The following is a 14,070-nucleotide window of genomic DNA, read 5'->3' on the forward strand; positions in this document are numbered from 1 at the left end:
ACCGGAGGGTTCCGTTCACTTAAGCAGCATATATAACAAGCGCACCAGTACAAAACAGCAGCATTAACAAAAATCAAGACAGAAAATTAAGAAAAATTAAGAAAATTTAATGATCAAATGAGCTATACACATTGATGGCACGTGACTAATTCAGTTATCCCCTTGCTATAGCTGGAAGTTAAGTTTGATACAAAATAGTACTCCAGGGGACAAGAAAAACCAAACAAAACCTATCTGTTGTTAAAGTGCAGATTTGATGTGAGTTACAGCTAACTACAAGTCCAGGGTATCAAAGGATTTCAAACCATCAAACAGAATATTGTACCGGAACACCCCAAATTAAAAGCACAGGAAACTTAAGATTTTAAATAATAACTGATATTTTATGTAAGATACCCTTTCCACCATACAGTCTTTTAGAGTTCTCTGACATTCTGCAAGACAGAACAAATTCTGCATTTCTATCACTCTTCATATGTATTTCCTCAAGAGATACTCAGATCAAAGTTCATTTAACTACACTCATCAGAACAGTGTTTTCCCAGGTACTTCATTGTTTCTTCTGCTTATTTCCTTTTTCCCTCTCAAACTCAGCTATCTGATTGAATATGTTAACTAAGTTCTGGGGCAGGTTTCTTTTAACACCGCTTTCTGTTTGTTCTGTATCATTTTGCCCTGGGTTTGAAACATTTAAAGCCATTTCCTCATCTGGTTCCTTTGTTGTGTCAGTCTCCTCATACCTTCTTTTCCTACTCTTAGACTCACTTTCATTTTTATGCTGACTTAACGCATGCCTATCACTACGGTAACTTTTGTCACCCTCACGTAAGGAGGTGCCAGAATATGATCTGTACTTTCCCACTGACTTGCCAGAATAGTCAGACCCTGATGGAGACATGTAATACCTGTCTTGACCTGAGCCGTGTTTTTTAAACTGCTCTTTTCTCCCCTCTACATCCCTTTCGAATTTCCTAAAATAATGCATCCTGGGTTTGTCATCTGACTTATGATATGAACCTGAAGGACCCCTCCGACTTGAGAACAATCTATCCATTTTACCATATGTTTCAGTTTTGCTACTACCTGGCAGAGTTCTGGAGCTACTACTGTAAGAATCTCTTGAATCTTCAGACCTACCTCCAAAAGTGTCTTCATCATCACCTGAAGTCCTTGAAAAAGAACAGTGTCTGTCTTTCTCTTTTACCTCTGTTTTTGGACACACTAAGCTGTCCTGCCTTTCCAGCAGTTTTTCCACTTCAAAACTTTGGTTAAGAAAAGAAGCAGAGGTATCAGCCGGAGGCGAATACCACTCCTCTTTCCTAATCTGATCTTTATAATGGGAAGAAGCTCTAGATGAGCTTTTTTTGGAGCTGCGGGCAGACTCTGATCTATTCCGACGCTTTTTCCTATGTTTCTTGTGATCAGAGGAAGAGGAGGAGGAAGAAACTGATACATCTGATGAGGAATCACTTGAGGAGGAAGAGGAGGAGGAGGAGGAGGAGGAGGAGGAGGAGGAAGTTGATACTTTCCTTTTCTTCTTCAACCTAGAAAATGTGAGATAATCTTTAGTATCAGGCAAAAATTATACATAGCAAGCAAAACTGCACTCCCCAGATTTAGCTGAGATTTGACTGTAAGGCATGAATGGAAACTGAGCTTGAGCTGGCCAGACAATTTCAAATGTCATTTCTTTATTAAAAAAAATAAGATTAAATCCACCAAATTGTTCATTGTAAAAGGCATCTTTCCCACTTTAGTATGGCATTACACTTCACAAATACTTCACATTGCAAAGTATTTTTTAAATGACTTCTGTTCCACATCTATCTCCATTAAAGGACACAACCCACAAAAAAATTCCAGAGGAAAAACAGCTTACCTAGGTAGATGTTCTACCTGGCTTGCTGTTGGACACACTGTCTGCGAATGGATTGCTCACAGCCTTATCTGCACTTATTGCCACATAATCAGGATACTGAATATAACAAGTTACCTTTTTTCTTCTTTTAAGAGCTTACGCAATTTTTCTGCACTTGTTTCTACTTTCTTTTCTTTCTGTCTCTCTTCTTTGGCAGCTTGTTTCTCCCTCATTTCCAAAGATTTCTTTTTTGAACCCAAGCATCATAAAAAAAATTACATTAAAAGTGTTAACATGGGTATTTTTCCCCCATGTCCCCCAACCCCATTCAAATATATAATTACACCAGGGATGTTTTACCAGGATTCCCAGATCAAGAATTAATATTGTTCAGGAGTTTGGTATTGGCCATTGTTATAATCAGGTTTACATTAAGGACCATATTGCAGTTTTTGTTTCATTAAAAAAAATACATTTGACCAGCCATTGCAGTGGAACCCGTGATCCAGCACGCCGTGAAGCATGAAGACCAGAAGGCATAGATAGAATATTCAAGAAAAACCAAAGAATTACCAATATGAAGAGGAGAGGGAAAAAAAAACCCAATAGGTTTGAAAGAAAGTATCATTATTGGAGTTTACAAGTAAAACATGGCAGAACCCATTTTGAAATGTATTCAAGTTGGCCATGTTTGAATACAAACCGTTTTGTAACAATTTCACAGACCAGTTTGATGCATAGTTTACGTAAGAAATCATGTTCCAAGGGTTTGTGGGTGATGAGCAGCACCAGATGTCAGATACAGCAACAACGGTCCAATTCAGAAGAAAATGCATTGGAGAAAAACACATAATCAGTATTACAGGAAAACATACTTCAGTGCTTTTTCAGCCATTCTAGCACAACAGTGATAGTATGAGGCTTATGGATTAAAATACAGGTAAATGCAGAAAAGCATCTCATCAGATGATTAATCCTGAAACTACTTAAGAGAACAGACTTCTGCCATCTACAGCCCTGAACAACAGCTCTGCTGATACTAAGAGCACGCAGAAAGTCTGATTATCGTTTTCAAAACTTAGGAATTGTCTTAACAGTTACAATAAAAGAAACCCTTCATTGCAGTTAAGGCTATGCAAACCAAACCATAGCTAACATTGTGGGTTTTTATCTGCTGTATCAATGACCCATTATGCTATGAAAACGCTAAAGAAGAGAAAAATTTATCTGCTACTTGCTGAGAACATTCTTTATCATGTTAACAAGCCAACACGTCTTTCTAAAGCAGCCAAATATGAGTAGTGCTCAAATACCATGCAACAGTTTGCCTACGATGTAGTTCAGTTTATTAAGGAGATTGTCATATCTCCTCTTCCCCTTCTTTCAACACAACCTGTCAGCATTATGGCTCCACCAACTGAAGAAGTGTTGATTAAGGCCATCTACACGAGTCTACGTTACTTCCTTACATGCAGAAGCATAGAACAAAACAAGCCTGTTCCTCAGTGCTCTATTTTACTCTTTGATCCTCTCTGGAAGACAGTACAAGTAGAGGAGGTAAATAAAAGAAAAAAAGACAACTCAGATCAGCGCAGAGACCCACCAGGGCTCACCTGGGAAACAAGCTGCATGCAAGAGAAGAGAGGAAAAAAACCAGCAGAGAAAGCCAAGGTATTCAAATTGCCTGCCCACCCACCCTCCACCTCCTGCTGTTTTCCTTTAAATTACCTCTTAATTACCCCTCTCATGTGATCTTTCTGTGAGTTAGCTTTGGCTGGTCTTGCTCTATCTTTTCATCATTACTCCAAACGACAAGGATCTGACCAGCAAGATGGTAAGGAAGGAAAATAAATACCGCACAAGTGTTTCACACTTCGCATGTTTGCATTCACAGAATGTTTTAATTTAACATTATCAGTCATGTTTGTGCGATGCAATATTCTTATCCTTGTTTTAGCTGAGAGGCTTCGCTCTTTCCCTGTCTCCACTATTTGGCATTTCTTTACTATGCTGTTCAAAACAGTGGAGTCATCAAGAGGTACCTTTCTTCTGGTAGGTACAGCCATAATGCTCACTATAAAATATCTACTGTAGAGAAGGGAAGCAGAGAATAAGACAAACCATCAGCTTAAACTCTCCCTGTTCAAAATCTTTAACACGATTTTTGATGTTCATTTATTGCCATTGAGAACACTATCTGAAGAGAAAGTAAAGAATCACCTGCATATGCTTACGGAGTTTCGTTAAGGCCTCTTCTGCCTCCTGAAAAGTCTCATCCAAACTTAAGGCTTTTTTATAGTAACTCTCAGCATTTAGTAGCTTGTCTTCCTCTTCCAACCTAAAATTCAAGTGACAGTTCATGTACAGTTAAGTTGCACATTTGTGACAGTTTTTTGATATTTTTAGGACCACCTTTCTTATTCCCACTATGACACTACCACTCTTATCACAGCACTGAGGAATCCCTCCAAGACCCTCTCTATCATACTAGCCCACCTCAGTGAAGTAGTAAAACGGTATTTCTGATGCATTATTAACTCCTAATCACCATCAGTAATACTGTTCTTTAAAATTTCAATTCCAGTTTCAAAATCACAGTCTCTCTCCTCTTAACACAGTTAGAAATTAAATTATTGCCTGAATATTCAAAAGCAAAATTCTGTGTTACAGTAGTTAATCAGTATTTCAGTAGAGTAACAGAACGTAATTTTGGTACAAGCCCCTCCTTTAAAAAAACCCAAACACAACCTATTGGAATATATTCAAACATTTCACAAGACATTATGCAAGCCTGATACCCTTTCACTGGTAGGGTACCCATGATGAAACCTCAAATATCTTGCCAGGATTTTAACTCCAACAGAGGAGAAAGCGTAAATCAACTGCACAAGCAGGTACATTTCCAGAGACATTTTTTTAAAACACAAAGCAAGGAAGCAAAAAGGCTATTCTGTATCCTAACTAGTATAGTAATAAAAAAAACATACTATGAGAAAAATTGTTAACAACCAAACAAAATCCCAACCCCAACACTTACTGCCCGCCTCTTTCCACAAGTGTCTGACAGAGGTATTTTCTTGCATTTCTATGGGTAGGACAGTTTTCTAAAGCGATTTCAAAATCACTTATGGCTTTGTTCAGACTTCCTTTTGTTGCATAGCTAGAACAACAGAAAAGTTGCATGGATTTTAGTGATGTTTCTCTTTCACAAAGTAGCAAAACCCAAAGAAACCAGCAGACTTACAGAGCTCCACGTGCTACCAAAGCTTCAACATTCTGTGGATCGATTTCCAAAGCCTTGTTGTACTCGTTCATAGCTTCCACGTGACGCCCAACCTTAAAATACTCAACCCCAGCCTTCACACTGGAGAAAAATATTTAGAAAATCTTACAGTTAGCCTATATTGGTTTTATACTGTTAAATACTCGCAAATTATGGTTCCAAATGAGTGACAGGTAATAAAACTTGACTTTGTTATCACGTACTTAACACTAGCATATCAGATGAACGTGGTATTGACATAATTGCCTTTAATCCAAAACCTTAAGGCACCACAGAGCGTTTCTGCAGATGGTACTATTACATTACACAGGTTTTCTTTTATGGAATGAACATTTAGAAATGCATGCTTTTCTGCACAAAAGCCTGTGTGTGTGACCTACCACCGTTAAACTGGAAAAGGCTTAATTACATCCATCCATAATCACCATTAGACCAATGGCATGAGGTGAGACGGGTAGATGGTTCAAATTGAAATCAGTTCAAACTCAAATATTTTTAGTTTTATATCTCCTATCACCCAAACTTTTCATCCGCATTTACCAAGAGGTTAACTTATTGGAAGAGAACTGGTAAGTTGAATTTCAGAAGTTTTATTTATAGACTTTTTAGAAAACATAAAACATATTTTATATTTAATATATTTAAAATTTATTATATTTAACTTACAAGCAACGTTTTCTGCAATTAATCAAAGTTGCAAAACACTATTGTTTTAAGAAAAACACTTGTCAATACAGAAATCAGAAATTCTGATGCTTCACACAGATTTTGGGTTTTGAGCTAGTATATTCAAGAGAAGTTTTTCTACAAAAAATGTACCCTTTTAGGAGAAAAAGTGTCTCTTACTTCTGCCTGCCCCACCCTGTAGCACGCCCAAGGACAGTGCGGAGTGTAAAAGCAATAGCACCTATCCAGAGCTGCTGTTCCAAACGCAGACAGGGAAACACATTTACCTTTTCAAAGACAGCAAGCCCACTCGTTAAATCTACAGTTTGAAGCTTAAGTGGCAGGACAAGTAGTAGTATGTCATTCAACACCCAATCATAACATGGAAAATTGGGTACTTGGTATTGTAACAAATCTTACTCTCATCTCAATGGACCAGCTAGTTATAAATACTCTGAGAAGTTCTCCCTTAAACTTAACACATATTTTGGAACTGAATCTTGAGACTATCACACACCCACTTGGCAGTTAGGGTTACTTCCAGGAAGATCTTCCTTGTTATACCACTACACATGCTGTGGAAAACCTGATTCAACATTTATTTTTGTTTAAGAAATAAAAACTGTAACCTAACCTGACCAGACAAAGACCTCTGACAAGACGCAAGTACTGCCATACCATTTCAAGGCCCAGGATTCAGACTGCTTTTTCCTCAATGCAGGGGCAAAATCTTCCTCACTGAAATTTTTCCTTTAAGGAAAAAACAAACAGAAACATCAAGTTGGTCTTCTGAGACTACAACATTAAACTCAGAATACGTAATGCAGCTGAAACAAGCTGAAATATTATTTATACAATGCCTTACTGCTCTCCCTCACTCAGTCAGAAATATTCTTTCCTATTTCTGAAACCAGTTTTTCCCAACCCATTCTAGAAGTGCTGAACTGACCCAGTACAGCTGCAGTCCATTTAACAGGAATACACCACATTCACACCTGCTTTGGGGCCTAATACATAGGGGGCTCACAACATCAATTGGTGTGTATGTTTGAGCCTATTTTACTAAAGTGGTCAGATCTATTACTGAAATAAACACCTGACAAAAACCACTAAAACTTAATCATCCTGCATTTCAATCCAAAGCTGTCAACAAGATCTAAGCAATAAATTCCTGAACTATTTGGTATCAAACATTTTATGTGATAAGATGCCTTTCTTATTCAGAGCTACAGAATTTCACATGTAGATTTCTTACTCTAGAGGAGTTTGCTTTTAAATATTTAAGGACATGTAAGCTGCAGTCATGCAAATCAAAACGAAAAAGGTTGAAGTGGTCTAGGACTTCCACTCACAAGTCTATTTCAAAGGATTAGAGTAATCTCCACAAAGCTATAGGATAGGAATAATGTAAAAATCACTTACATTTGAAGACTTCTCATCAATGACGGTGGATTTGTTTCACTTAGTCCTAGTTTTTCTGCTAAATATTCAACTAATGATGGATTAGCAAATCCTGGGGAACGATGCAAAACCTCTTCAAATGTCTCTGCTGTATTAGCAACTTCCATGCTTCGCCTTACAAAAAATAAAAGTGCCAGTGTACATAAACACAACCTCACAGATGCTATACTCTATTTTATGATGCTTATGTTTAAAATAAAAATGCCTATACCAATATTTATCACTGCTCAGAAGCTGTTCTCTTTTACAGACATATTTTCCCACTAGTTAGCAACCCTTATATCCTTTAACTTGTGAGCTTCTGAAATATATTTTGACACCCATCTATTTATCTCCAGGACATACAAAAACATTATAAAAATTACAGATAGCTGTGTCCTTCTGTCTTCTAAGAACAATTTTAAAAATGTAAGAATTTCGTATTCCAGTCTCCCAAGGTTTTTGTTTCTTGGTTGTGTGTTTTTGGGTTGTTGTTTTTTTTTTTTTTGGGGGGTGGGGTGGAGCAGGGCTTTTTTTGTTGTTTTATTTTTTTATTTTCATTAACAAGGTCCCACAGTGACAGATACCTCACACTGACTTTTGCTTTTCTTACATTTAAGGAAAGATGCTAAAAGACCAACCACACATGACATATCCACAAACAAACATGTTAAAGAGATGAACAAGATGTAATCATCCAATTAAATCAGAAACACCGTCAACAAATTTGAAGAAAAAAATGTCAAATTTTGTCAAAGCTGCTCTTCAGACACACTGAATACACCTAGCAAGTACGGCTGAACAGCACAGTATTACCTATAATGTAATGGGAAGTCATCTGAAGTAATTACGCCTAGTTTTGTACTGGAAAGATTGGGTGGAAGGGCTGAGCTGTAAAGTGACACTGTGAGCTTCTCGTGGTAACGATCAACATCCTTGACTGCAGCTACAAAACCAAAGTTAAGATAAAATTACAGAAGTGTCTCAAACCCAAAACAGATTTTTGACAGCTATTGCAGTTACTTGCCTCGAATAAGGTCTCCAGTTTGATAGTAAGATAAAGGATCTCCATGGTTGCTTTGAGAAGGCACATCTCTCAAAGGACAAAGAGCCTGCAACAGAAAAAAGCAGGAATACTGTGACCAAAGCCAGAAGTTGTTTGTTTTTTTCTCCCCAAGATTAAACCAGAAGATTAGCCTCCATGCACAGCACAACAGTGATAGTTAAAAGCATGGTTTGGTTCAAATAAAAATTTATGCACCCATAAATGATAAACTTTTCAACTCCAAAGCAATAACTATTGAGTATGGGTCATAAAAGGAAACACGTGCTGTCTCAGCAGAGCATCAGGAGCTGTCCACAGGTTCAGACGCCACCCACCATCCCACGGTTCAGTTTCACCTTTATATATACCACTCCATTAAGAGATACAAGAAATAGCTAACACATTAAAAAGCTTCTACTTAACAAGAACAAAATAATGATCAACGCCGTATCTTACTGTGATTTCTAAATCTGAAATTTCCCGTATGAGACCACTGCCCAGACAAATCAACACCATGAAGAAGCCAAATTCACGAATAGATGTAATCCTCCCGATCACGATATCGCCACGTTCGATGTCTTGAAAAAATAATTCTCTTCGTTCTTCCCTGGGCACCTCCATGAATCGCTCCAGGGGAGGCATGACAGCGTAACACTCTGCAACGCAAGGCACGCACAGTCACACAGCAGCCAAGGCACACCGCAAAACACCCGGCGATAGCGAAACACTGAAAACCTGGTGTAACCGGTGTGCACAGCCTGTAAAAAGCAGCAGGCGACATCCCCACCCTGGTTTTACGGGGGGCTAATGCCAAGCGCCAGCCCCCGGCCTGACCTTCATTCTCCTCAATCACGTCGGCCAGCGGCCCGTTGGGCTTCCACGAGTGGGCGAACAGCAGGTCGGCTTTTTTGGCGATGAAGCGCTTTATCTCGAGGTCCAGGCTCGCATCCTCTTTCCTGGAAGAAGAAGAAGAAGCCGGTGAGATCCGGTGAGAGCCCCGGCGGCCCCGCCCGCGGCCCCCACCCGCCGCCCCTCACCAGGCGCCCGGCGGGGCCCCGCGGGGCGGCTCCAGGGCAGTCCCCGGCGGCGGCAGCAGCCCGCGGAAGTCGGGGTTGTCGTGCTGCTCGGCGCGGAGCAGGGAGAGCAGCGCGGGGCCGTGGTAGCTCAGCGCCTGCCGCAGCAACTCCCGGTCCATCCCGCCGCCGGGCCCGGAACAGGAACCCGCGGCCCGACACCCCGCGTCGGCGCCCCGGCAACGCGCACGCGCCAGGCCGAGGGGCGGGACCAAGAGCGGGGTGCGCGCGGGCGGCCGCAGCGCCCCCTGGGCAGCGGGAGGACCGCGGAGGGGGGTAGCGGGGGGACCGCAGGGGCGGGGGGGGGGGGGTGGGGTAGCGCCGGGACGGCGGGGGTGGGAGCGGCAGCAGCGGCTGCCGGCCGGGCCCGCGCTCAGCTTGCGGGGCCCGGGCCAGGGTGCCCGCTGCCCGCGATTACAAAGCGCGGCGAGAACAAGAAACGGTAAAACCCTGGAAGGTGACGGATACGGAGACTGGAATTCTCGGCAGCGGCAGGGAGCGGCGGCGGCGCCAGGGCTGTTCCGGCAGGGGGCGCTGCGCCCCCGCGGTGCCGCGCCGCGCCCGGCTGGGGCCGCCGCTCGAAGGGACGGGGCTGCGCCTCGCCGCGGCCCGAGGGGGCGCAGCCTGGGCGCTTCCCCGAGCGCTGGCCGAGGCCTGGCCGGTCCCGAGGGGAGAGGCTCCTCCGGCCTGAGGGGACCCGGCGCTCAGGGAGTGCTCGGCCGGTGCTCGGGTGCCGCACTCAGAACGGCGGAGCGCCAGCGCCCGGGGCCGTGCAGGGCCGGAGCTCGCCCCGGAGGGGACACAGGCACCCGCCAACAGCCACCACGTCCATGGCGCTGCCCCTTGAACTGCCCCGGGCGGGCTGCCCCTCAGGAATCGCTCATACACGGGAAAGAAATAAGCGTGGGGGCAAGAGATGCAGCGGCTTTGCCAGAAGAGCTGTGCTGGGAGGGGCCAAACAGGCGGTGACCTCGGGCACAGGCCACACGGTGACCACGGCCCTCGTGCAGGGTTCAGCAGCTCGGTTTGCCAGCGCTAACTTCAAATGCTAAAGAGACGCTTAACTCGGGAGGCTCTTCACGATAATCACCTCTTCTAGCTAATGGAGAAAGGTGCTTCAACCCAGCTGGAGTTAATCCAAGTCGATTAGAAAGATCACACTTCTTCAGTCCCTAAGAATAATTTGTCCCTGGCATCACATCTAATAATTCATTTTGAAAGGGAGAGGGAAGGAAAAAAACAGCCCACAGCCCCACTGCAAACGGCATAATGTCACATCCACCCTCAGTACAACGTTGAAGAAAAAATAGCAATCTGCTGTCAGCAGAGCAGTGACACAACTCCTCTAGGAAGCAGCATGACTGAGAGGGCACGGATCGTATCAAAGACACAGGTCTCAGAAGCTCACTTCAAAGCCGGCAGGGATATCGCTAGTCTAGCAGACTTGGGGAAGACACTAGAAGGGCAAATTTATCTTTTATTTTCATTTCATGTTCCCCTGTTTTAATATAACAGGAGATAAAGGAGGCATAACACTTGCGATGCACCAAACAGCTGTCAGGATTTTGATTTAGTCTCCCTGATCTGTATAAGATCAGGTATGTGCTTAGATTTCTGGTTACCATGGTGGGAAAAAAAAAAAAAAAAAAAAGAATGCAAGACAAAAATTTCTGGACATTAGGACTGATCAGAGACAGATTGCCATGGAAAGGTTAATGCACCCGCAAAGCCCCAGTGCAGAAAGGGGGCCTTTCCTGGATGAATCACGCTGCAAGTGCCCTGTCCTGAACTGTGTTGCACAATTGTAAATAACGACAGTTTTATTTGAGGGAATGGTATTTTGGGGAAGAGTTAATTTGTGTTGCTTAGTAAGTAGAAGGAGCTAGCAATAAAAAAATTGTTTGAAGCACAATCTCTGCTTGTGTAAGCATTTCTCCAGTCTAATATGCAGATACACACACACACAATGTACAAGAAGTAAGACATTATGAATAAATACTTTAAATGTGCTGTAGCTTCTGGACTTAATATACCAGGAAGGAATCATGGCAAAAGCTGAACCACCTATAATTATGAACACTTCTTACACACATTTTCTTCTATGAGTGGAAATGAATTGCATTTTAGGAAATTCAGTGGTTCATATCACATCAACACACAGAATGTAGATCAGTTGCCCCTGAACATGAGGGTTAACTTCCTATTTAAAGTGATCCTTTCTTTAATTGGGCCCAACAGATTCTGAAGTTATCTTAGTCAAACAAAGTACTCCAAATAATTCCACCTTCAGAAAAAACTTTGCCAGAGCAGGGTATGTGAGCATGAACTTGTAGTTTTCTTTCCCATTTTTTAGGATGTAGTGATGAACTCAGAAGCAAAGCAAGACTATGGCATACCGGGCATTGTTCCACGTCACTCAGGGCACACAAAAGCCTTTCCCATCCTTTTCTTTCATGGGATACTGCCTGGATAGCCACTGTGCTTTTAAAAATGACTGCATGTTTTCAGTGGCAGATTTTTTTTCTTTCTTTTCAATTTTTGCTTGCTTTTCCTTCAGTTACCGAATAGGAAATATTTTTGATAAAAGGATATAGCAGCCACCACAGTTCAGGCAGGGATAGTGCTAAATACAACAGTATAGAATAAACCCTGAGGTATATATACAGCTTAAGAGACCCCAGGCCTGAGGAGAGGGCATGCTCCGTATGCTACGATGTCATTAATCCTCTGATCCATTGAATTAGGAACTTCCTGGATGAATAGTGCTTCATCCCATATGCTAAATAAACAAAGAGGGTGGGCAGGAATTGTCCTGGTTCTGAAGGAGAAAGTGATACATGTCAACACATCGCACTACTCCAAGAGGAGCATTGCAGATACTCTGAAACCAGACACGTCTGAATGAGTTTGATGTAAGTTTTCTGACAGTTTAGGTCAATACATGGTAAAAGGCAGCTCCCCAAATCCATCATGCAGCTGTAACTCCCACAATTCAAAGCTTATGAATTTACACCAAGCTGACTTTGAACCCAGGGTCAAACTCACAGTGATAGGGCCGCTGAACAACCCAAAAAACTGATAGGCATGATGGAATTTCAAAGCGGATATGTGAAATACTAAGCAGATTTTCATCAAACTCCAGCAAGCACAGTTTGAATGCAACAAGGTCAAGCTGCTTTTCAAATGTTCCCAAGTATCCAGTATCAGTGATAAAGCTTACAAGAAAATCCTATGGAGGAAAGGATTTTGTCACAAAACCCACATTTTTTCGCTGACAAAAAGATTAGATCCTCCAAGATCATGTCTGTCAAATCACTGTTTTCTGCAAAGTTTGGGCAGATTTGAGATAAATTTTAGCCTATTGCAAACAGGAGTGAAATGTTCAACTAAATGCATTCTTTGGGCAAAGAAAGATAAAACTAATAGTACTAATGAGAATTAATATGAGGAGCTGTACTTCTAGCTGTGTTGTCAGATTTTTGACAAATTCTGTCAAAAGCAGCCCTGCTGCCCAAGCTTCCTGTTAATTTACTAAGCAGCAAAGGGATTGTTCAAAGATGACATGATATTCAAGATATTATTTTAGCTCAAGAGTAATGAGAGGGAAATTCAGCACAAAATAATTGCTAGCCAGTTAGTAGCTTTACTTTGAGGAAAACATGTCTGCAGGCATAATCAGCAAATATGATGAAGGAGGTATGGAAACAACAAACTCTTGAGTGATGGAACAACCCAGGCTGTGTCCATTCAAGCAGTTCCCTTTTTAACAAGTTCATCATTAAGTCCAACTAAGAAACTGTGAGAGAGTTACGGTTTCAGTGACATGTAGACTCACCTGGAGATACCCTGAGCACCTGCTTCTGGTGTTATGGACCTTTGTACTTCTCAGATTTCTGGAAATGTGTAGACAAAGAACAGTCAGTTGCATGTAATAAATACGCAAAGACAAACTGTGGAAACTGCCCACGCTCTGAATCAGCAATTAGACCCTGTTGGAATACAACAGCAATAATGGTTAAGAAATGTCAGCTGAGAACCCCCTCTGACTTCTGGTGATTTCTGTCAAACTGCAGGCAGTGGCACTGCTGAGCCTTTGTATGGCTATAAGGATTACTGCTTGTGCGCTTAGTGCAGCATTTTGTGCTTGCAGATTAGTGACAAATGTGTGAAGGCTTCAGGTGAGACCAAAAACGTTACTGGAGGAAACATTGGCATTGACTTTTTCTTTCCTAAATGTGAAAAAACCAGGCTGTTGTGAATGAAAGTTTGCTTATTTAACAGGAACACCAGTCAGGCAACTTAGTGGTAAACATGACACAGACAATATGTGTACACCCACCTGTACAGCTTGCAACAGATCTATAAATCCTGCGTACAGAACAAATTCCTGAGATACATGAGGGACCCAGCAGAAGGCATGATGACAAGGCAGGGTTTTGTAGTTTTTTTATGAATATTCCAGTTTCTAACACTCCACAGACTGATAGTATCTACTGCTTTATAGCAAGGGACGGTCATCCTGGTTTCTGAGTTTTAGAGTAAGTCATGGCAACTTAGAGTCAGCACCACAACTTCCCAGTCAGCAGAGCAGATCATTGCTTACAACCTAAAATTCTACTTCCAGTGTATAGCAAAATACAGTAAGAATATTTAATCTCAAGTCTGCAAGCACTACCAGGAGATGTTTAACTTTAAGCATCCAACT

The 14,070-nt window shown here is 42.0% G+C and overlaps 1 protein-coding gene across 1 annotated transcript; it reads right to left on the bottom strand.

The window, feature by feature from the left end:
• Positions 1 to 86: 86 nt before the first annotated feature.
• Positions 87 to 9,540, bottom strand: TTC14 (tetratricopeptide repeat domain 14). The gene is given in 11 exon segments (XM_040612716.1): positions 87 to 1,544; positions 1,994 to 2,103; positions 4,079 to 4,196; positions 4,896 to 5,018; positions 5,103 to 5,222; positions 6,486 to 6,557; positions 7,230 to 7,382; positions 8,064 to 8,193; positions 8,275 to 8,359; positions 8,749 to 8,948; positions 9,127 to 9,540. Coding segments are annotated over 11 exon segments (2,466 nt in total). The 5' UTR covers positions 9,488 to 9,540; the 3' UTR covers positions 87 to 550.
• Positions 9,541 to 14,070: the final 4,530 nt, after the last annotated feature.

This window comes from Falco naumanni, chromosome 13 (assembly GCF_017639655.2).
Source record: "Falco naumanni isolate bFalNau1 chromosome 13, bFalNau1.pat, whole genome shotgun sequence".
NCBI classification, from domain to species: Eukaryota; Metazoa; Chordata; class Aves; order Falconiformes; family Falconidae; genus Falco; species Falco naumanni.